General features: G+C 38.9%; 1 protein-coding gene across 4 annotated transcripts in view; it reads left to right on the plus strand.

The window, feature by feature from the left end:
• LOC136827972 (broad-complex core protein isoforms 1/2/3/4/5-like) overlaps nt 1–25,395 on the plus strand; it is a 121,199-nt gene that overhangs the window by 11,704 nt on the left and 84,100 nt on the right. For all 4 annotated transcript variants that reach the window (XM_067085552.1, XM_067085553.1, XM_067085554.1 and 1 more), the window contains exons 2-4: nt 4,333–4,427; nt 4,858–5,454; nt 8,717–8,846. In XM_067085552.1, coding sequence (XP_066941653.1) covers nt 4,335–4,427; nt 4,858–5,454; nt 8,717–8,846 — 820 coding nt within the window. In that variant the 5' untranslated portion in view covers nt 4,333–4,334. The remainder of the gene's footprint in view (nt 1–4,332; nt 4,428–4,857; nt 5,455–8,716; nt 8,847–25,395) is intronic.

Consider the following 25,395-nt stretch of genomic DNA (forward strand, 5'->3'; position numbering starts at 1 on the left):
TAATTACCCTTAACTGGCGACCTTTGATTAATTAACGTCTGTCTTTGAGGTTAACTCTTGGCTTCAAGAGACAGGTTACGTGTATTCTTGGCCTGCAGGACTGTACAACTTTACTTAAATTAACCAATAACTGATCAGCCAAGACACGTAACTATATATATATATATATATATATATATATATATATATATATATATATATATATATATATATATATATATATATATATATATATATATATATATATATATATATATATATATATATATATATATATATAATATATATATATATATATATATATATATATATATACATATATATATATATATATATATATATATATATATATATATATACATATATATATACATACATATATATATATATATATATATATATATATATATATATATATATATATATATATATATATATATATATATATATATATACATATATATATATATATATATATATATATATATATATATATATATATATATATATATATATATATATATATATATATATATATATATATACATATATATATATATATATATATATATATATATATATATATATATATATATATATATACATATATATATATATATACATATATATATATATCTATATATAAATCTATATATAAATCTAATCTATATATATATATATATATATATATATATATATATATATATATATATATATATATATATATATATATATACATATATATATATATATATCTATATATAAATCTATATATAAATCTAATCTATATATATATATATATATATATATATATATATATATATATATATATATATATATATATATATCACACACACACACACACACATAAAACTGCCCATTGACTTGGTATTAGAATACCTTAAAAGATGAATTGCATAAACTATTTTCAATGAAGAATATTTTGAACAAACGTTTGGTATAGGAATGGGAAACCCACTTTCGCCTTTCTTTCAAATTTGTATATATGGAATTTTTCGAATGCCTATACATCCCCAAGATTTTCCATTTTCCTGTAACATGGTACTGTTACATTAATGATATTTCAGCCATCATACCCAAAGATTTGGACGTAAATAACATATTGGCTAAAACTCGAGGGAACCTTTTAATTATAAATGTAGTATTTATTTATATGAAAAGACAAATGATTTGACATGTGGTTAAGATTTAGATATCTCAGACAAGAACAAGATTATTTTTTTTTTTTCGTCTGACATGCTAAATTAGTTAATGTGCAGGTAATAAGCTGGTCAGATTGTTCGATCGTATCCTGACTGAGTGGTCTTTAAGGTCTGATGTCCAAAATCTTTTGATGTCGTTACGATGCATTGGACGGAGACCTTCTCTCAAGCGCCAGTTTCGTTTGGCTCGACTGTAGTTAGATGGGTAATTGAGAGTTGTTCCGGCTAGTAGGATTAAGGGCGAATTCAGGTGTTCAGGTATTACAATATTAGTTTTATTATGAAAACTTCATGTTTTGGGACAGATATGTACATGCATCCCACCTCCTGTCAATGTGGGAATCAGCAGGATAATTACTTGTAAGTTACTTATATAAAAATGACATTTTTGTGATAAAATAAAGTTTTATATATACTTAGCAAGTACAGTAATTACATGATTGGAGCCCGCCCTCTTCCCCTTGCATGAACATAAGGGCATAGACAAGTTGAAGCTCTTTTGCTAGTTGTTCCTCTCTTTCCCCGAAAGTGGGCGGGCCTAGTCACCTGCCCAAAAAAGAAAGTAGCACGACCCTTGAATTTCAAAATTTTATCTGCCGAATGAGTGAAACTAATAGCAATGTAATTACAGTAGAACCCCGGACCTCGACGCTAATTCGTTCCAGAAGAAGCGTTGAGATTCGATTTTCTTGAATTCTGACTTAATTTCTCCTATAAGAAATAACTGAAAATGGATTAATCAATTCCTGACCATCAGTCATTACCCCAACCTTACTTTTTTATACAAAACATTACATGAATTACAATTAAATAAGTTCAGAGTTGAATAACTTACCATATCAGAAGCGCTTTTTACATTTTTAAATGCACACTGTATAAAAAAAATTGGCCTACGACCAATGCGGCCATATTACTGATGATAGACCGAGCGCCATAGGCTAGGCTAGATAGCCTATAGGCACTACCAGAATGTACTGTAACGGGTACACACGCACAAAAACTCTTGTTAATAATGATAACATTGAAAAACAAGCCTGATTATCACATTAAATTAATAATACAGTATTTATAAGCCGAATTACTGTATGTCTGTTATCATAAAATTAAGAAAAATGTCCTAAATTATGTCGGAACTTGGCAGCTTGTGGCAGATGTAAACAAACCACAGCGCCACCCTGGTGGTGTATTGTGGTACTAATTACATAAACATTCAGTATTTATGGTAAATATCATACAGAGTCTACTGGAATAGTGTACAAAATCACTGTAAAACATCTTTCAGTAAATATTATGATTCCCTAACATATTGGGACCCATGATTGGATGAAAATTCAGTGCAAAAAGCCAAAAAAATGATATATACCTGTACAAGTGTACTTCTCCAAACAGCAGCAGCAGCAGCATGTGTGGGCTTTAAATGCTTTTAAATCGCATGGGAAGAACGCTGCCAACTGTGCCAACTAGCGGCAGTGTTAAAACTTTTTCTACAAACATCATATGATTCATCGGGTCGGATTCGGTTTGTTGTTTGAGCTCCGATGCAAAATTTTACCCAACATTTACTGTTAGCCAAAATCCGATTATATCAAGTTCTAGTAAGATTAGAGGACTGATTTCTACTGTACTTGATAACTATATATACTGTATAAAACTTTATTTTATCATAAAAAATGTTATTTTTCAGGACGTGAAACTAGAAGAGTTTGGTGATAGTACTTCCGTTAAAATAGACATTGGGTTATTTTTCAGTAAAAACTTCTGGCCTTGGGAAGTAAAAGAATGTAATTTAGTAACCTCAGTCTGGCAGGCGTTAGGTTTCAATTTTCTTTAACCCTTAAGGGACAGATTGAGTCTCAGTGTGAAGTAAAACAGGATTGGGGAGGTGGATGGATTGAGCCTCAGTGTGAAACAATACTTCTATATGCTATAAATTCACTAATGGCAACTTTTATACTGACGTGAGAGTTGGGCCAGTTGCCACAGACGTCTTTTCACAGCCATCAGTAATGCTTCTGACTTGAAGGGGGAAAGTACTGCATCTCTCTCTCACATGAGTCTTTTTGTAAATTTGCTTGTAAATATACGAAGGGGTTCCTGTGGTTTTTTGTTTTTGTCTTTACGATAATATGTCGGTTGTAAATGTAATTTTACAAAGAAAATTGCAAAGAAAATGAGAAAAACATGTAAAAGTAAAAAAAAGTTACTGATTCTTCCTTCTTGTAAATTTACGTGAATATTTTTCAACAAATATGCAAAGAATTTGTTACTGCTTTTATTTCTTATCTGTTTTGATATTGCGTGAGCAGTAATAATAATTTTACAAAATACAATAAATTTATTTATTAGAAAAAATATATACAGTATAAGTTGGTAAAATTTACAATTGTCTTGTAAATGAGGGCCCACAAGGGGTTGTAAATAGTCATTTTCAACTTCTCGTGGAAGGTATGGAAAATTTTTTAGAATTTTTTTATTTATACAGTGTAAATGTATGTGTCATTCTCTTTCCATTGATGTGATTTTTTTTTTTTTATTTTGCCAGCCTCGAAGTTTCCCTGGTCTGGGGTGCTGCACATTGATAAATTATGCCGTTCCTTAAGGGTTAAAGCTCCCACCCTTTTAAAAAATATAGCTTTTCCTTCCTCAGGTCATAGCAGCAACCTCATTAAACTTAGGCACCTTTGCTAAACTTAGTGTGTGCACCCTAGAATTTCATTCTATCCTAATGTCCTGAGGCGTATACAGAATTCCTTGGGGCTGTCCATGGAAAGTGGAAAAGCATCCTAGTTTAGTGTAAGTTATATGAGAATGCAGGCCAAAAGTGTTGGATTATATTATTGTGCCTAACTGTTGAATAAAATTGAGCTAGTCACTGACCAAAAATCTGTTATAGCAGAAATAGTGGTGAAAAATAGTAATTAGGATTCAAATGGAACTATTTCCTTATGGCATTGATAAAGATAAAAGAAAAAAAATTCAAATATTTTAGTTTCAGTTGACCAGGTAAACTCCAAAGCTACATTAATTCCCTTTCATTCAGCATGGTAAGAGCATTTTGACATATCAACTCTTCTTAAATGTTAACCTTTTTTTTTTCTTGCCTCTATAGGTATGATTGCCACCATGGATACTGGGCTGTTATCACTGAAGTGGAATAATCATGGAACCACTTTCTTCCACGTCTTGTCCACGATACGGAGAAAGGTAAATGTCTCCTGTTACATATCTGAAACTTCAGTTTTTATATTGGAAAATTAACTTTGTGTGTGACAATCTGTGGAATACAGTACTCTTATTTTCATTATACTGTATTTGACCTTTACCTCTCAAAACTTTTAACGTATGTGAGTTATTTGTGTGGTTAAGGCGTCAGTGTTTTTTATTTATTTCAAGTTGATATTTCTCATTGACTTTGAAATTTTTGTGTATAATAATTCAGTGAATTAATGTTAACTTGTACAGTTAAATGAGTACATAGCTGTGATAGTTACAAATGAAGAGTACTAATGAAGATGTAACAGTTAGACTGTATATTTTAGAATATCTTGTATACACCTCTTATTTTTTCTTTTGCAATATTTCATGTCAAAGCCGTTACATTCATGCCTTGAATATTTCTCTGCATCCCCACCAGGAATCATACAGCGATGTAACGCTGGCATGTGAAGGCAAGTTTTACCCTGTGCACAAACTGGTGCTCTCAACGTGTAGTGAATACTTTGAGGAAATATTCAACCGCACCCAGTGCCGCCAACCAGTGATAGTTCTAAAAGATATAAGGCACAGCGAACTCGAAGCCCTCCTTAATTACATGTACTTAGGGGAAGTGAATGTGCTGCAGGCTGATCTAGCCGGACTGATCAAAGCAGCTGAGTGCTTGAAAATCAAAGGTTTGGCTGTTCCCGATGAGGCCCCAACCCCTAGAAATGCCAGTAGAGACACTAAGAGAAGTGCTAGTTTACGTGAAAGTCCCCAGCAGATTAAGAGACTAAGGGGAGACGATGACATTCTTAAGGATTCTCGAGAAGGGAGGGAACATGCACGTTTTAACATGTCCCGTAGTGTCCCGTCTCACCATAGTGATAGTGTATCTAATTCATTAGCATCTCAATCTGGTCTGGAGTCTTCAAGAGACCAGAGGGAAATGCATGAACGGCCGCCCGATAGCGATAGATTAAGTGAAGTGCGGCAGAATGACGCCCCTTCCTCGTCACCTAGTCAACCTGTAGAAGTAAGTTTTTATGAGAGTTGTACACACTTTGCTGGTGATAGAGTTATCAAGTAAGGGTAGTAGTAGTTTGTGGTGTAGTTACCATTGAGATTGATTTCAGGTGTTATACAGAACTTGTGTGTGTTAGAGATTTGTTTGCATTTCATAATCTTCCCTTAGTATTTGTGAAGTATGTAATGGATTCTTGCAGTGTGCATCAGTATCAGGTACATTGCATCTCCAATGTGAATTGACACGATTCTTCTTGAGTCTTCCAGATTCTCAGATGTAGCTTATGTTCCACATTGTACCCACAAACTTGCTTCTTTTACGCAGGAATATGCTTCAGCGTGAGCTGGAATTGGTATGTTAAAACTTGGCAACAAATTAGTTAACTAGTGGGTAACCACCAGTCAGTTACATAGTTACCAAGTTTCTGTGACTGATCCCAGCTCATACTGAGAAATACACGTACATAAAAGGAAGTAGTTTGTATGTACCTAGGAAAAATACAAATTACTTTCAAGATTTATTTTCCATTTCCAGATTTATGCACGTCAATGATCCCTTTTATACATCATTATCATTTGTAGACTGAAATGAGTCGAGTATTGAAGTTAGTTATATTACAGCAAAGATTGTCATTGTTATTTCAGATTTCCTCTACATTATGTCATGATTTTAGAGGCCTAACTTGTAAAAAGATCTTAGGCTTCTGAAGTGTAAGCTAGTTACTAGATTTATTATCATAGATTACTTACTCTGAAGAATCAAAGGTGGTAAATCTTAAATCTTCTCAAAAATGCTGAAATGATATCAAGAAGCTAGTTATTAATTTGAATAATTTGACTATTTATAAGACAACTTGAAATGCAAAAAGATGGGAATAACTTCACATATTTTCTTACCAGAAATTGTTATTATAGCAAAATGAATGTTGAATGGAAATGTATTTTTGGCAAGTAAAGAAAACTAATATGCCAAGGCATAGTAAAAACATTTTGGCATGAACAGGATTTGTAACTTAGATGAATGTTCAATAGTCATCCTTCACTGTATTTTTGAAGTAGTTATCTAAAGAAATGCCAAACCCTCAAGTTGTTATTGATGGATTAACATTAGCTGATATTTTTGTGTAAATATTTTTTTGAGGGCATCAGAACATACAGGTATTAAATAGAACTGTATTTAAGATTTTACACTACTGTAGTAAATTATTAAATTTTTCCTAAGTTTTCGTTAAAGAATATGGTACTAACATTTGAACTTGGATGTCATAAAGACTCCTTATTGAATGCTTTGACCCTGAATGATTGAAAGATTTAGAAAAGGTTTGGCATTGTATTTCAGGGACGTCGGCTATAAGTAATGTTTTCCTACAATTTTAGACATCGGCTATAAGTAATGTTTTCCTACAATTTTAAATACATTTTAGATTTCATTCGTACAAAACATACTGTAGCCTTAATTTATAAAGTACATTTTGTAGACTTGTATGAAATCCTACAAATTCATGAAACTTTGCTCACTGTAGGCATTACTTGAGGTTCTTTGCAGTGTCCCTTCAGCCCCTAGCTGCAACCCTTTTCATTCCTTCCACCATACCTCCGTTCATGTTCTCATTCTTCCATCTTACTTTCCTGCCTCTCCTAACAGTTGATTCATAGTGCAACTGTAAGGTTTTTCCTCCTGTTAAACATTTCAAACCTTTTTACTGTCAGTTTACGTTTCAGTGCCGAATGACCATGTAGGTCCCAACACTTGGATTTTGGCCTGAATTCTATATTCTATTCTATTGTACAATGCACATTTATTTTGAAATCTAGAAGTCCATACATTGCAATATATTCAGTTCAGTTTGGGAAATGTCTCTTTTAAGAGGCCTCAGCGATGTGACATTTTGATTTTTTATTTAAGAAGAAATTTAGGTACAGGAGAATTAAGTAAGGTTGAGATGGTTGTAATATGATGAGAAGGGTTGAAAGAACAGAAGGTCAGAAAGGCGGTAGATCATGTTCTAGGAATTGAAGAAAAAAAAAAGGGATAAATGAAAACCCAGACTTGATGGGAGATAGGAAAGAAGAAAGTGGAGAAATCTGTCTCATTGTCTAAGCATGTAGAGGGAAAAGCATACTATTATGATGATCATGAATTTAGTCATATGTTTTATCCAAATCATTGGTAGCATGTTGAGATGCAAAACAAAGTATCAACTAGAAGAGGAAATAAAGAAGTTAACTACTGATTGCAATGGACCCCCGCCCATTCACGGTTCCGGATTCATGGTTTCACCTATTCATGGATTTCTCTGTGGAACATATGTACACATTCATGGAAAATTCGCTTATTTGCAGTATTTTTCATAGACAAATATTCACAGATTACTGTATTTTCATATTATTTTCGTGACTAAATGCACTTTTTGTGATAAAACTATTAAAATATTCAGGTATAAGCATTTTTAGAGGTTTTTGGTGTTTTGAACTCTCAAAATAGGCAGTTAAAATATTTTAGAGTGGTTTTAAGTATTTGCGGATTTGAGCTATTCGCGTGGGTGGTAGTGGTATGCATCCCCCGTGAATACCGGGGGTCGACTGTAAAACCTAGAAGTGTTTGTTCGCAGCTAAGCATTTTTTGGACTACAGTACCCTGAAGCACAATATTTTCTCAATGTTCGTTTGTCTGGAGTTGGTATTATGTGTTTTCTTACTGTTTGAGCATGTATTAGTGTAATGCCAGTGTGTATCTTATTATTACAAAGCTATTAATCTTCTTTCGTAATTGTAGGTTTTTCATGGACTAAGAACTTTGAAAATTGGGTAGAATTTCATTAATTATGTAGATATATATGACCAGTAATATTTGTTTTACTGACTTTTACTATGTTTGAGCTCTCTGAGATAATACTATGGCAGTCCCATACTTTATGTATGTGTACAGTAGTTTTAAAGCTTTTGTAGATCTTCATGCAAATTTTATGAAGTTCATTGATTTTCCCAAACTTCCATAACTTTGGATGTGGCTTTTCCATATACAGTACTGTAATTGGTGGGTAGGTTGTTAAAGTATAAGTTTACATTGACTTCTACAACTAACTTGAGATATTTTGTTTCTTTCATATTCTTGGAATCTGGCTAAAATATGTTGGAAGTCATTTAAACTTGAAGAAGTGAGACTCAAGATATCTAATTATGTACTTAATCTGTACCATTTCAGACTTTACTTGTTCTTTCCTTTGGCTTTTGACTGAAGTCTCTCCTTTCCTTATTCTTCCCCATAACAGATAGTACCCGATGAACCAGTAGTTAAAACGGAAATTTTAGATGAGCCAAAAGAAGAGGACGAGAGTAACGACAATTTATTGAATTCTGATAGCAGCCTCGCATATGACCCCCTCACCTCTGGCATGCAAGGTAAGAACTGATTTTGTAACTGGGGTGGAAAAAATACCAGGTACTGACTGTAGTAAACCTTCTTCTGTTGTGTTATCAAAGGTTCCCTCTGCTCTGTTCTCATAGATGTCTTTGATTTTGCCTGATGCGACTGATATGTGGTAGTCATCCTCTTCATGACACTCATCCTGTATTTGTATCTTGTGACTGCTGTGTGGGATTCTATCCTTCCCTCCCGAGGGAAAGATAAAATTCTGATCTTGATATTTCTCTCCATCGCTCTCTTGCCAGCCATTGTTAGTCTTCTCTCAAATTTCATTCCGGGATACTGATTATTAATGGGTTCTTAGTGAACAAATGATTCCTTTACAACTTAGAATACATTTGTTCCTATGGAAATGAAAACTATCACCTATTCAGGAATATTCCTCATTGTGAGCTGGAATTGGTGGTTGAAACTTGATAACAAGGTAGTTGAATGGTGATGATGGCGAGTTGGGAAAGCACCCACTCACCTGTCATCACCAAGCACTTTTTCCTCAGTTGCCGTTGAACAAGAATGTCTTGTGCACCTGTCAACTGCCAGGTTGAAACTTTAATTTTGTTTATTGTATGTATGTTGTTTGTATGTATTTTTCTCTCGGTATGGATTTGAACTAGGAAAGCGAACAAAGAAAGGTATACAGTATAAAGGAAGTAACTAGGTGTTTAGGTATTGTGTCGTTAACTAGGTGTTTAGGTATTTTGTGTCATTAGTGTTACTCTTACCTTTGTAGTTTAGGCAACCAGCCCTTGGTCTCCAACAGTACTAACCCCAGGCATGCTTGAAAGGTACTGAATACTGTATAATCTCCACTATCTATACTCAGAGATCCTCTATCAACCCTAACTACAGCAGATGTCCCCCTACAGGTGAGCAAATGCTGTTGCCAACCTCCAGAGAGAAGAGATCAACAGCGAAGCGGAGGAAGGTAAACTCTTGCATTTTTTCACCATGCTCTATCCACAAGGTGGGTTAAGAGTACAACTTGTGGACAGAATATGGTGAAGAATGCAAGAGTTTATCTTCTTCCTCCTCATCGTTGTTGATCTCCTCTCTTTTTGGGGGGTTATCTTCCTCCTCCTCTTCATTGTTGATCTCTTCTCTTTTTAGGGGTTATCTTCCTCCTCCTCTTTGTTGTTGATCTCTGTCTTTGGGGGTTGGCAGCATTTGCTCACCTGTGGGAGGACATTTGCTGCAATTAGGGTTTATAGAGGTTCCCTGAGTGTGCTCATGACACCAGTGTTTCCCCATTTACTTCCGAGAGTGTTGCTTCCAGCCTTTACAGGGTCTTCCTACTGTGAGAAGAAGTGGTCTCAGCAGCCCTCTCACATGAAGTTCCATCTGACTTCTAGTAATGACCTTCATTCTTTGGGGATGGTGACAGCATTCGCTTACTTGTGGGTGAAATGCCTTTCATGAGAGGGTTAACAATGAAGGACAAGGAGCCCTCCCAGCACTTTTGAACCTTCTCCCCCAGCTATAGCTAGGAAGGGAGGTCAGAGAAGAAGGGAGGGGGATGTTGAGGTTGGCAGTCCCCACTCCAGCTGCTGCAAGCAGGAAATGCCTGTCATGCCATTGGGCAAGGGGACAGAGGCATGGAGAGGTGCTTGGTAGTCTCCATTCTTTAGAGTGGGTTGAGACTTCTTTTAATGACTGACACTCCCCTATTTCATTTAATGTCACCGTTTCCATCTTACTCACCAGGATCTCAGAATTCTCTTAGCCTTTTTAGCAGCGGTGGAGATGCTGGAGAAAAACACTAGAAGTCATAGATGACCACTCCAGGCTTTTACAGCTGCCTCATCCTGGTGGAGGTGACTTGCAGTTGAAGACTGGTCATTGATCTTTGTTTAATAAGTTTGTCTTGCAGACACAGTTTGAAATGGAAACAACAGATTCCTTGTTGGATTCTACCAGAGAGGGCAACTTCATGCTTTTGGCAGATCAGAAGGACATGTGCTTTTTGATACCTGTGCATCATTCCTCTAGGCAGTGCATCTACTTTGTATTAAGTGGGATTGTTTACCACTTCAAAGCTCTTGGAATTGGCTTAGATCTGTTCACATGTTACATGCATTTTTCATTACCTGATAGTTGGTTAGTTCTGGCATCATTGAAGGCACAGTTGCTCCAGAACAGAGACAGTCTCCTCACATTTTGTCATAACCTAGGGATCATGATGAACTAGATGTCAGATCTCATGATTGAGCAGGAGGCCCCCAGTAAAGGGTTATGGAGTCACTGCACCTCATGTAGTGCAATGTACATATTACTGAACAGGTTTTGCAACACCCTTTTGGCCCTTAGCTTCAACCACTTTTTAACCTTTAATTTGTTCATGAAACTTACCCGTCAGATATATATATAGCTGTATTTCTCTGAATCCGACAGAATTTCAAACTCATGCACAACGACAGGTGGCCAGGTGGTTAGTACTCATTCTCGCCGCTGGGTGGCGGAATCGGAACCATTCCCATTTTCTATTCAGATTTTCTCTGTCGCGGTACTGTTAACATCTGTTTACAGTACCTCCGCCTCTGGATTTCAACTTGCATAGTTTCCACTTGAGTATTCTCTTGACGGTTTTGAACTTTGGCATGTGGATTGGCACTCGCTTTTTATGGACTGTTTCTGATTTTGCTTTTGACTGCTCTTGAATGATGTCTGGAACTAGTTCTGCTAACTTTCCAGTATGTTGTGTGAGTGAGTGCAAGGTGAGGCTACCGGGAAGGCGGTGAGCCCTCATAGTTGCATGAGTGTAGAGGCATGTATGTTTGATCAATGATGCGCTGCAAGGAGTGTGAGCCAACTGTCTGATCTGAGCTGGAATTGTATCAATTCCTTTGTTGCATGGTCAGAAGCGTGACCGACAGGATCAGGAGGTCCTCCTCCAGGAGGCGTGTGTAAGAGTCAGGTACTAATTCTTCACCTGTGCCCTAATGTGAACATTGTTTTACCTGCCCCTGGTTTTGCCTTGGGCCTAGGGATTGTGTCTGCGGAGGTTGGCCCTAGATCATGAACACCATCAGTGCTCTCAGAAAATAAAGTGTCATACGCTTCAAAGAAATTGGTGCTGTGCAGTGTAGTGTTCCCCCTAATTAATGCGTGGAGGGCGTCAGATCGGCCCCATAATGCTTCTAGGCCTGGACTTCTGTGGAACTCCCAGGACTCAGGGAGAAGGAGCGTATGTGAAGCCGTCAAGAGAGGTTGGGGCTTCCCACCCGATCAGCGTCCCTTCGACAGGTCCTGTTGTCACTTCCCAGGCTGCCAAGGATCGTGCCGGCTGCGTATCCTTGGGACTGCTTTAGTCCTCGGCGTCCTCCCTCATAGAGGTGCAAATTCTCGTGGGATAAGCCCTTGAAGGAGCTTCCAGAAGAAGGCAGCTTCCGTCAGTTTTCTCGTCTTTGTGGGTTTTGGGCTTTCCACGCCTGGAGGACCCAGGCAGTAGTCAGATGGGGCGGCTTTGGCCCAGTCGCTCTAAGGAGGCTGTTCTTGCTCCTGAAGCGTCCTAGCCCTCGTCTTCCGCAGGATCTCCTCTCCTCCTGGATATGAGACACTCTCCCATCCAAGAAGTCTTCAGTGTGCAGCGTCAGTTGGCCTCTCTTCTTGCCGAGAAGGAAACAGAACATGTCGTCGCAAGGACCCAAGGAGCTTCCATCAAGAAGTCGGAAGTCCTTCTCCTGCTCCCTTTTCTTCATCACCGTCTCCTGCTTCTTAGCCTGTCGTCCTCACAGCTCGCGGGTTCCCTTCCGTAATTTTCATCATCATCGGCGGCATGGCGGCTATCAGGACTCTTCCAATGGCTACTCGTCAGAATGGCATCTCTCGCTGCCCGTGCAGGGCTAAGCAGGGCGGCTCAGCATGGCGCAAGCTGGACTCGGTGGACGCGGCTCTTCAGGGCGGCCGCCAGGAGCGCCTCTTTGGCTGCTCGTCCGAGGGCGCTCCAGAGCATTCAGAACCTGCAGGGAAAAGAAGATCCCTCTTCGTATCGGACCTCAAGGTAGCCGTTCCCGAAAGCTTTATAGCCGTTACCGTGTTTCGCCCATTCATGAAGGAGAGAAGTCTCTGGCGATTCAGAGCCTGCTGGAATTGATCAACCTTCTGCTTCTCGTCTTCCGACTACCAGGTGTTAACGATCTTCTTAGGACTTATTTGGTGATAAGTTCAAACCCTCGGCTCCTCTCTCTCCTCCTTCACAGCTTGCTTCTTCCAAAGCGAGAGAAGCGCGGGAGTTACGTGAAGATGACTTCTTCACTGGCTCTGAGGCCTTCAAGAAGGTTACGCGCGCCTGGATGGAGGAGCGGAGAGAGCGCCAAGGCAAGACTTCTTTTGCCTGCCTCCGTCTAAGCTTAGCGGTAAGGCTAGGCATGTGGTATTCATGAAACAGGTGGGGGCGTCGGGTTCTCGAGTTCCTTCTTAGTCTCAGGAAGTTTCGCCCAGCCTTGTCGGCGCTCACAGAAGGTCCCACACATGCGGCTGCTAGGTTTCTTGGGCGATGTCCGAGACCGACCATCATCTGAAGGGACTCTTCCGATCTATGGAAGTTTTCAACTTCTTAGACTGGTGCTTGGGTGCTTTGGACCTCAAAGCTTAGAAGCCCAGCTCGATCAGCCTGGGGAGCTATCAGTGTTTTGAATTGCATGGATAAGGCCGTCAGGGATGGCTCAGAGGAACTGGCTTCCCATTTTGTACAAGGCCTCTTGAAGAAGGGGCATGTGCACTACCTCAAGTCAGTTTCTCTGTCACAAAGGGCTGAATTATTGTTTGCCCCTTTGTCCGAACCATCTCTTCCCCCAGTTTTTAATCAGGTCCTCAAGCACTAGTCTTGGGAAGGCCCACGCAAGATCTTCTGGCCCATTCGTCTAGACGTCCTTCAGTCCCTTTTACATCGTCGTCAGTTCTGTCCTCCAAGAAGAAACATCAGCCCTTTCGTGGAGGAGCTTCTTCCTCGAGATCATCTCCGCGAGGGAAGGTTTTCCAGAGGCGCAGCCCATGTGGCTTAGGGCAGAAGTGAGTCTTCAGCACCTCAGACACCATTGAGCCAGGCTTCTTTCATTTTGGGGCCTGGAGGCGGGCGGGACTCCTGGTCCATCGGGTTTCACAGAGAAGGCTACAGATCCTTCCTCGAATTAGCCACGCACATGCGTCACCCAGGATCTGTCGCCCTCCCTACCATCGAGGAAAACAACAGATCCTTTTAGATCTTTTTGGAGCAGATGCTTTCGAAAAAAGAGCTGTGGAGCAGGTTCAGGAGCTATGGAGCTCTCCGAGGGTTCTACAACCCGACTGTTCTTAGTTCTGAAACAGTCTCGGGAGGATGGGAAGACCAGTACTGAACGTAAAGCAGACTGAACAACCTTCATTGTCAAAGAGAGTTCAAGATGAAAGCGTCCCAGTCTGTTCTCGGAGCTCTAAGACCAGGAGATTGGATGGTCTCTGGACTTACAGGACATACTTCATGTTCCATACATCCTCAGTCAAGACAGTACCTGAGGTTTGTACTGGGGGAAGAAGTCTTCAATTCGAGCTCTTTCCTTTGGAGATGGCACAGCTCATGACATTCACAGTGATCATGAGAAATGTGGCGAAATTGGCTTCACTTAGCGGGGATCCGCGTTTAAGCTACCTAGACGATTGGCTCATTGAGAGGCTTCTTCCCAAGCTCAGTGTCTGGAGGACCTGAATTAGACATTAGGTGGCAGTCCTGGGACTTCCTAGTCAACAAGAGAGATCCATCTGATCGACTCAGTCCATGGTCTATCTGGGGATTCAGATGGATTCAGTATTCAACTTTTCGGCGTATCCATCCCAGAAGCGTCAACAACATTTGCTTGGGAAAAAGTTTGCCGTCTCTCCTAGGGAAGGAAACATGCTCGGTGAGGAATGGATGAGTTTGCTGGGGACCATTTCGCTGTTTGGAGAGTTTGTTTCCCTGGGAAGACTTCATCTCAGGCCGCTCCAGTTTTTCCTAGCGGAGAACTGGATGAACAAGGAGGACCTGGAAGAGACCTTGAAGATCTCTCCGTCTGTCAAGACTCACCTGAGGTGGTGGCTCGACCCCTTGTTACTGGCAGAAGGCGTTTCTCTACATCTTCAGAGCCCCGACCTAGTGTTGTTTTCCGACCCAGCGTCCAGCGAGGATGGGGGCTAACACTAGGAGAGGAGGAAAAGTGTCAGGCACTGGAGAAGACAGGTGTCCTGACGTCAAATCTCAAAATCATCTAGCCCTTCAATTCTTCGAGGATCGAGTATCAGGCCAGGTTGTTCAAGTGAATTCCGACAACACCACAGCCTTAGCTTACCTCAAGAAGCAGGGGGTGGTACTCGCTCCCGTTCCCTGTTCAACCTGGCAAAGGAGATCCTGCTTTGGACTCATGCAGGGGATCACAATTCTCTTGAGGTTCATGGTGTAGAGAGAATATCATGCGGACCCCTTCTCAGTCGGCAGCATCAACTTCTGCCGGCGGAATGGACCCTTCACGAGAGGTGTGTCTAGATCTCTGTGGAAGTTATCAGGGCGTCCTAGTGGACCTCTTTTGTGGCGTCCAGAAGACGAAGGCTTCACCTTTTACTGCTCTCCTGTCCTAGATCCAGGAGCATTAGCAGTAGATGCCCTCACCTCTGGGACTGAAGCCCTAGATCTTTCGCTTTCCTCCTTCAAGATCCTGGGAGAAGTGATCAGAAGAAAATTCTCAGCGTCAGAAGGAGCGAGGATGACTATGTACTTTGGCCAGCAGCGGATTGGTTCACAGAGGTCGCAGGCTTCCTGATGGACTTCCCAAGGACCTCCCCCTGAAATGCTTCTCAGGCAGCCCCACATTTCAAAGATTCTGAAAACCTCCCGGCTCTGGAGTCTAATTGCATTCAGACTATCACGAAGTTGACAAGAGAAGCGGGGTTTTGAAGCAATGTGGCAAAGGCTATGCATCAGTGCCAGAAGACCCTTTTTAATTCAAGTCTATCAATGAAGTGGGCCAATTTTAGGAAATGGTGCAAGAGTAACGGATTTCTCGACCCGCGACCTCTGTACCGCAAATAGCAGGCTTCCTACTGCATCTCAGGAGAAGAAAAACTGGCAGTCTCAACTATTAAAGGGCTATAAAAGTATGCTGTGTCGGCAGTCTTCCGACACAGGGGCCTAGACAACCCGACAACAAGGATACGATCTCTTGAGATCCTTTGAAACTATCCAAGGTTCTCGGCCCAGGGCGCCTCCTTGGAACCTAGATGTGGTGCTTGAAGTTTCTTGTAACAAGTCATTTTAGACCTATGTCTTCTGCTTCTCTCAAACACATTGACTGGCGGTTTCTAATAACTGCTGTAGCGTGGCCGAGAGAGAGTTGAGTGAAGTTAAAGCCTTTAGCAAGCACATTGGCTTTAGAGGTCCTAATGCCTTTTGCTCCTAAATCCTTTATTTCTTGCCAAAAATGAAAAATCCTTCAAACCATTGGCCCAGACATTTTTGAAATCAAAGGTTTGACAGAGATTCTTGGACAGAATCAGAGAAGTCTGTGCCCTGTCAGGGCTCTCAAGTCCTAGCCAGGGCGAAAGAGGAGTCGAGGAGGCCCGTCGGGACAATCTGTGGTGTTCGGTTAGAAGACCTGACTTGCCTAAAGAAAGTCGAGGCCCGTCGGACAATCTGTGGTGTTCGGTTAGAAGACCTGACTTGCCAATGTCCAAGAATGCTCTGTCATTCTTTTTAAGAAGTACTATCAGAGAGGCTCATTCTTCCTGCCAAGACGGTGACATGAGACTTCTTAAAGTCAAAGCTCACGAAGTGAGAGCCATCGCGACCCGGTGGCTTTCAGAAGGGCTTTATGTCTCTTAACGATCTTCTGGGTACCACCTTCTGGCGAAGTAATTCAGTGTTAAACCGCGTACTTACGAGATCTTGAAGTCAACTTTGAAGACTGTTCTTGCTGGGACCATCGTTTCATGAACACAATGTTGGGAGAAGGAGCAATATACATCCCTATCCTTTAGGGGTTAGGGTGATATTTTTAATCTTGTTTTTTTGTATTCTTGGTTGTTGGGTGGCCACCGGCGGGCGTCAATCTTTAACTATGTTGAGTTCAATGGCTTAGATAGAGGCTCAGGTCAGGTGGTTCAGTTGTTGCTCCTTTCCCTCTCAGTATGGTCATATGATCTAGTCCCAGTAGTCCCGCCCCGTGGACAGGTCATCTAGATCTCACCAGCTTTATAGGTCCCTGTACTGCAGAACTCTAGTAAAGAAGCAGAAGCAGGCTTGAGTGACAGTAACCTCGAAGTCAGCTATGCTAACAGGTAAGAGAACCAAAAAGCGTCAATAAGCCTACATTTATTTAACTTCTAAATCCTATTCTGTCTCACCACCTCCAATGGTGGGATTCAGCTACTATATATATCTGGCCGGAGTAGTTTCATGAACAAGTGATATTTTAATGATAAAATAAGTTTGTTCTTACCTAGCAGATATATCGATCTCCTGCCTCCCTCGGAGACAGTGGCACTAGAGATATCTGAATAGAAAATGGGAATGGTTCGATTCCGCCACCCAGCGGCGGGGATGAGTACTAACCACCTGGCCACCTGCGTGTACATGATTTTGAAATTCTGTCGGATTCAGAGAAATACGGCTATATATATCTGCCAGGTAAGTATGAACAAACTTTATTTTATCATTAAAATATCATTTTGCATTCTTGCTTCTTACTTCAGTCATTTGTCAGCACTTTTAATTGTTACATCTTAGTGCTGCTGTGGGGCTTCTGTCAGTTCTACCTTTAGATTAGCATTTCATTTCCTTAATTTTCAGGATTGCTATATCTTGTTTTCCAGCCACTCCAACTCCTTTTCTTCATTTTTGCAAGTGCTGAAACAAAAGATGCCCCACTGCTTGGCTTGACCACCTAAATATCATAAGTCAGTGATCAAAGGCAGCAAGCCAAGTTCCTTGGTATGCTTAAAGTCATGGTAGCCCAAGCAGTAGGAAACTAACCTGGGCATGCACAAGAACGAGGCAGCCCTAGCAGTAGGAAACTTATGTGGGCATGCTTAAAGACTTAGCAGCAGGAATTTGAAGACTTAGCAGCAGGAATTTGTCCTTTAGATTCTCATGTTAGGGAGGTCAGGGAGATATCAGTGCAGTTCTTGCCATGGCAGGAACAAACAACTACTTTTGCTTGCAGTCATCCTTGAGAAGCTTGTTCCATATGAGCAACTCCACCTGCATTTGCTTTAGAGGCAACTGAAATGATAATGGTTATCCTCAGGTAACCCCTCTCTCCCAGCTCATGCCCTTGAGCAGGGAGGTAAGGGAAGGACATTGGTTGGTTGCTGGACAAGACAAGTCTTGTGGGAGTACCCTTAATTCTTACAGGCTGGGCAAACTTTAAGATTGGCCCCCCCCAAAAAAAAAAATCATTGTGGTGAGAAAGATATGCTGATGCACATAGTATAAGAAAAAACTTCTAAAAACTTTTTGTACCTTCCTCGCTAAGTCGAAAGTGAGTATTTCCAACCCACAGTGGGGCCTCTCTTCCAAAACACTCGTAAAAATATGCTAATTTTAGTGAGTTTTACATGTTCTCTCCAAGTTTTTTTTTATAACAATTACAGCTCACATATCATAACAGATGAAAACTAAAGTCAGTAACAACCTGTAAGCATATTTATGGTAAAATATTTACAAGATGTACTAGGATGGGGAGATGTATCACCTTTTAGTGAGTTATAAATGTTCTTTTAATCATTTTTTTGACTTCACTTCACTTTGCAAAATTACAATTACAGTTGACATACTGTCATAAAAGATAAGAATTAAAGCCAACAGCAATCCTTGAGTATATGTATATATATATATATATATATATATATATATATATATATATATTTACAGGCATATACGGGTTCCGTATCTTATATAAACCGAAAATATAAGCGGAAAATATCGAAAATATCAAAAATCATAAGAAAACCTTACTTTTAATGCTCTGGGTGCATTGAAAACGATGTAAATATTATATGAGTTTACATCAAGAAACCTTCAAATATGATTATTCTGCCATATATTTCTTATATCGGATATATAGATCGTATATATCCGAACATATATAGCCGAATATAATTCTGATGAATATATATATATCAGAATCTATATATATATATATAGATATATATATATATATATATATATATATATATATATATATATATATATATATATATATATATATTTATATAATTATATATATATGGAAATCTTAGCTTAATGATAAATAATATTGCCAAGACCAGGAAGAACATTCTTTATTACATATATAAAACCTCATATCAGGCTGACAGGGATGAGAATCAATAAAATTATGTCATAATAAATCTTCAGCAAAAATACTAGATAAATATAAAATGAACAAGTAAATACAAACTAAAAGGGTGAGGACGTAAAATAACGAAAAAAATTAAAAACACAAGCATAAAATATGAAAATAAAACTATAGTGAAATGTAAACAAATACCACTCACAAAGTAAAATATTTATGACCTAATTGAGTATATATGAAATTACACGATAGCTAGTTGAATACCAGATAGTTGTTGTTCAATATCATCTTTTTAATAGTCATAGCGACTATGAAATTAAAAGGTCCAGTCTGTTTGAACAAAAGACAGTATACCAAAATCCAGGTAGTGAAAGGATGGTATTAAACTGTGTTCTCTAATGGCAGAAAAGGGTGGTTTTATATAATAGAAATATCTGTGTTCCAAAATTCTGTGTCTGAGCTAGCGGAACTAGCTACATATAGCTCTTTTATTTATAGGGTCTAAGCCTGGTTATTTATATCTGCCTAAGGTACATAAAATAGGAAACCCTTTAAGACCTATTATTTCCTCAATTGGTACTTTTAGTTATAACCTGTCTAAGTTTTGGTTCCAGTTTTAAACCCTCTAACTTTAGGTGAATTTAATATATCTAATTCTTAAATTTGTTAAAGAATTATGCTCTTTCAATTTTAACCAAGATGTTATAATGGCTAGTTTCGATAACCTCTCTTTTTCACCAATATCCCATTAAAAGAAACAACCGACATTATTCTTAATAATATATATGAAAACCATCTATCAGGATTTGGACTTAATAAAATAGACTTGCAAAAATTATTACATTTATATGGTATTTTTACTTTTGATGGTATTATATAATCAAATAGATGGATATATGGGAAATTCCTTGACCTGTATATGTCGGATTGCTTATGGGTTATATGAAAGGATTTGGATGTCTGAATGCCCTAGTGCTTTCAAACCTTTGTATTATATATGTAGATGATACTTTCCTTGTGTTTAAGGAATTATCACATGTTGATTTGTTTTTGAATATTTTAATATCACCTAACATTTCTTTTACTTGTGAGACGGAACAGGATAATAAGTTGTCATTTTTAGATGTACAGGTATACAGAAATAGTGGCAAATTTGAGACCTCTGTTTATAGGAAAAGTACTTTTACTGGCTTGGGATTGAATTACCTCAGTTTTTCGCCAAAGTTGTATAAGATGAACTCAATATACTTTGATTAATAGAGCCTACAATGTTTGTTGTGATTTTAATTTATTTCATCAAGATATGGTTTTCCTCCAGAATTATTTTCTGAAAATCATATCCCATTTTTTGTATTTTTACAAAGTTCTGAAAAATTTTTTAAATGAAAAGTTTTGTCCCAGACCAGGTGTACAGTACTGCTAGTAAAGATGTAAATACATTAAATTGCCTTACCTTGGGCATAGTAGCTATATGGTCGAAAAAAAGTTACAAGAAATACTTAGCATCAAATCATTTCGGTTTGTTTTCTGTAATCCTTTTACAATAAGATCACTTTTGAGAGAGAAGCCTACTCTGCCTGTGGACCTTAATTCCTGTGTAGTTTACTTGTTCACTTGTTAGCAGTGTGGTCTGCGATCGTGGGATCTAGTTATGGCTCAGACACAGAATTTTTGGAACACAGAGGTCTTTCTATTAGAACTAGGTTTCCCCTTTCCAAACCACCCTTTTCTGCCATTAGAACACAGTTTATTTAGGACCATCCTTTCACTGACCTGGATTTTATACTGTCTTTTGTTCAAACAGACTGGACCTTTTTAATTTCAGAGTAAATGACTATTAAAAAGATGAAGCGAATTGAACAACAACTTTCGTCTGGTATTCAACTAGCTATCGTGTAATTTCATAGTAGGTACTCAATTAGGTCGTTAAATATTTTACTTTGTGAGTGGTAGTTTGTTTACATTTCACTATAGTTTTATTTTCATATTTTATGCTTGTGTTTTTAATTTTTCGTTATTTTACGTCTCACCCTTTTAGTTTGTATTTACTTGTTCATTTTATATTTCGTTAGTATTTTTTTGCTGAAGATTTATTATGACAATTCATTTTATTGTAATTTTATTGATTCTCATCCTGTAGGTTTTTCAGCCTGATGATGAGGTTTTATATATATAGCTTGTAATAAAGAATGTTCTTCCTGGTCTTGGCAATATTATTTATCATTAATATATTTATATATGGGCAAATATATATATACAAAATGTACTGGGACAGGGAGGTGTAGAACATTCCTCTTGAAATCTCAAGTCACACTAATCTCCCTGTATCCCAATCTGAGGTGTGAGTGTTGCCGTTATTATTGCCTTATACAGTAGTCATTTATGGCCCATTCAAGTGATAGGAACGTTTTTTGCGCAAAAGTCTTTCAAATCATGGCCTAAAATAACAGTAGTCATATGAGCTGAACCAGAGTGTTTCATATGCAATTATTGGGGATCAAAAGAGCCTTGCCATCCATTAAGGGTTAAACTCCACATTTCGGAGATGGCTGTACTTGAGCAGCTTGTCTTCCTCAGGTGTGTGGATAGAGGATGAACAGCTGCACATCAGCACCTTTGAAAAGCGAGTGGTGGTGCTATCCTTGCAAGCATTCTGGATTCCTGTATTGTGTCACTCCATAGTTTTCATGAGTGACAGCATGACCAGTGGCCTTATGTCAAAAAACATAATGAGTGGGAAGGTTTCCTTTCATCACTGTCAGTTGGTGAAGTAGGTGCATGAATTTACTGTTTGCCACGTTGTTGAGTTATCAGCCAGGTATATTCTGTGATGGATGGATGCTTAAGTAGACAAGCTCAGTTGCTACGGGCAGTTAGTAGAAACATAATGATCAGTTTGAGCTTTTGGGAGTACAGGCAGTGCCCAGTTATTGGCGGGGATTCCGTTCTGATGGCATGACGATAAGCGAAAATCGCTGTTAGGCATGTATCGGCGCCGTTAAGCGGAAATCAGCACATATCAGTGCCGAAAATTGCTGATTTTGTCGCTAGACAAGCGCTGAAAAACCGGATTGCTGATAACCTGGGTCTGCCTGTACTGTGGTCAACCTGTTCATTACACAACTAAACAGAAGTCTTCAGGTGTTCTGCTTTCTGTTGAGCATTTCTTAAGTGGCCATGGGGAATGCCTTTCATCACCCTTTGGAGAATCTGGACGTTATGCCCCTCCTCTACTCATTCTTGATGTGTATAGTAACCAACCTTGTGCTGATTACCACTGGGCTCAGAATGACCTTGGTAGCTTATCAGCTTATCATTGACCCCATTTAGAATTGTTTCCTGATCTGTTGGCTCTCTTGGTCAAGTCACCCAGAGAGATTCCATGATGGCCCACTCTCCCATATCATTTGGTAGTACAGTCCCTCAGCTATATGCTTAGGGGTTATCTAGCAGCTTTTGGAAGGCTGTTTCTTGCAGGAATTTGCAGAAGTCTGGGTACCTTCAAAAATCCTTGTCTAACATGTACAAGGGGAAGTGGGCCATCTTCTGTGATTGATGTCATAGAAAGTCTTAGGGGCTGTGATTTGCATCCTCTGCAGCCGAACAATGCCAGAAGAGCCTTGGATGGAGACCCCTCATTCAAGACTGAATTCCTGCTAGCCTTGGCTTGCAGTGTACAGGTATTGCCCTACTTACGATGGGGTTAGGTTCCAAAAAGCCCATCGTTTGTTGAAAAAATCTTATCTCGAATATAGCCTAGCCTACACTAGGGTAATCAGTACCATCTATATATATATGGTAGCCTAGCCTACACTACACAGTATACTCTATACTTATACAGTATAGTAATTATTAATGTAAGCTAATTCTGCAGGTTCAATGCAGATTGACTTATGATAATTCAGTATAAAAAGAAATTGAATAACAAACAAGGCTTAGCCTTCACTATGGTTTATTGTATACATATACAGTAGCCTAGCCTACTGTATACTGTACTTTATATTCACATTAACATCGTATTATACAAACATCAACATAACGAATGTGCATCTTTTCCATGGATCTTTTAAAAAGCTATGCTTTACTACACTGTATCCAATAATATTGTGTATGTATTCTCATGTTGCTTTTGTATTATAAATTGCAACCATAGCGATCAATGTTTTCGTTTGGAAATCAATTCGCGGTAAGTTTATTTCGCCGCATTTAACTCAGTTCAGAGCGCTTTTCTTGCTTCTAGTTAGTGTAAATGAATCTCTAGATACTTTACTTAATGGGACAAGGATATTTTTCGTTATGCAAAGTATTTTTAAGTCAAAATATAATTTAAATATGCCTCATTGTGAAATTAATTTCGCTGTTAATTTTGTTCATAGATGACATTGGCGGCTGGCTGTTTGGGGGGATGTTTGTTTTGTGTAAAAAAAAAATCAAGGTTCCGTTAGCTATTTTCTCTTGGCTTCATCATCATACTATGAGCTTTACATATTTATATTTTATCGGTATGAAAGCAGCAGTACTAGGTGTTATTTCATGCCCAGTAGTTTTGATTAAAATACTTCCTCTCCAGTTTTATATATGGTCGATAATTTATAGTCATTAGTAGCTTGAGTATTGTTTTCTCAGCTTCAGCTACAACTTGCAGCTTAAATTTAGCATGATATTTCCTTGCCGAACTTTTCTCTGAAGCAAATAAGCGTATAATGTACAAATATATCGGTCCTATTGTGCTTAACATCATTTGTAACATAACTACGGTAATTGTTGAGTACCATATGATGGTTGAAATACAGTTTGGTTATTAGCAAAACAACAGTTTCTCGTTTGGTTGTTTATGGCTCTACGCATTGACGCAAGAGTATAATGTTACTAACAATACTTCTATCATTCTCTTTTACTTTTTTAACTAGAAGATGGAATAAAGAGATGGAGGAAAAGAAGTTGGTCTATTGTTATTGGCCTCTCTTGCTCCTTGATTATACGCTGCTGCCTGCGCAAAATTTGAAAATATTTTATAAATATTGTTGTATCGGTATTAATTGCTAACCCCATCGCAAAATCAAATTACTGTAAGGCGAATTATCATAACTCAAGCACTACCTGTACAGTATTGGCAAGTTGCATGGCAAATCCCATCTTGTCTGGCACGCTGAGGATTGGGAATCTCTGTCATTCTAATTTTTTCTAACTTATTGTGAAAACTCAGAATCGTTGAATTCCTGATGATAGATATAAGTTTCTTAGTTCCTTCCCTCCAGGACTTCGTCGATGGTAGTTGGACGAGATGCTCCTCAGCCCAGTATGAGCTATGAAGTAGCATATGAAAAGGACCCAATCGCTGGGCCAGAGCGTAGGTGCCCTTTTATTTGTACTGGCAAGTGCAAGAAGTAGGTGTCACAGAACACCCCTTCTGTCTGGCTTTACGCAGTGATCAGATGGGCTTAGAACTTATCCAGTGAAGTGGATAGCAATTCAGTTTGGGCGAGAGCTCATGAAGTCGGGTGTGGTACTGTCCCTTGCATTTTGGAGTAACTTACTGGTAGCACAGGTAATGAGGGCAGGTGTCTGGAGATGCCAGACCACTTCCAACTTAGTCTGCTAAAAGGATGTTGCCCATAAATCCTGCAGATACCTTCTGAAGACCTGTGGTGACTACATTTTACCTAAGGTACTCAGAGAGCATAAGGCTGGGATTGAATTGTTAGGTGATTGGCTCTCATTTTCCTTCTTCCTTCTCATCATCCCTGTGAGGCAGAGGCTTGGATCAAATATTAGCAGGCTCCCTTAGGTGGGTAGTACCATCAGTGCACCTCATGTTGTGCACTATAGATATTGTTGCTCAAGGTTGTTTGCAGTGTCCCTTTGGCACGTAGCAGCGCCCACTTTTTAGTCTGGTCTTTAACCTCCATTCTGCTTCCTTTCTTCAGTCTTGCTGTCCAACCACTCCAACATCCACTTTCTACTGTCTATAGGACTGAATGGCTGAAAGTGCCCTAGTACTTGGCTATATAGCAAAATTTTCTTAAATCGGATCAAGTATGTACTGGATTGGGCACAGTTGCATGTAATCTGTACATTCAAGCATCCTTTCTTAGAGGATCTGAACACATCAGATAATATTGGCCAGAGTTAAGCTGCCCCTTGATTTATGTCACAACTCAAAAGGGGTCACAGTTCTCCAAGGTTTTCCTACATAAGTGAGATTCCAAACACTTAACACTCGAAC

Source organism: Macrobrachium rosenbergii, chromosome 42, assembly GCF_040412425.1.
Source record: "Macrobrachium rosenbergii isolate ZJJX-2024 chromosome 42, ASM4041242v1, whole genome shotgun sequence".
Classification (NCBI taxonomy): Eukaryota; Metazoa; Arthropoda; class Malacostraca; order Decapoda; family Palaemonidae; genus Macrobrachium; species Macrobrachium rosenbergii.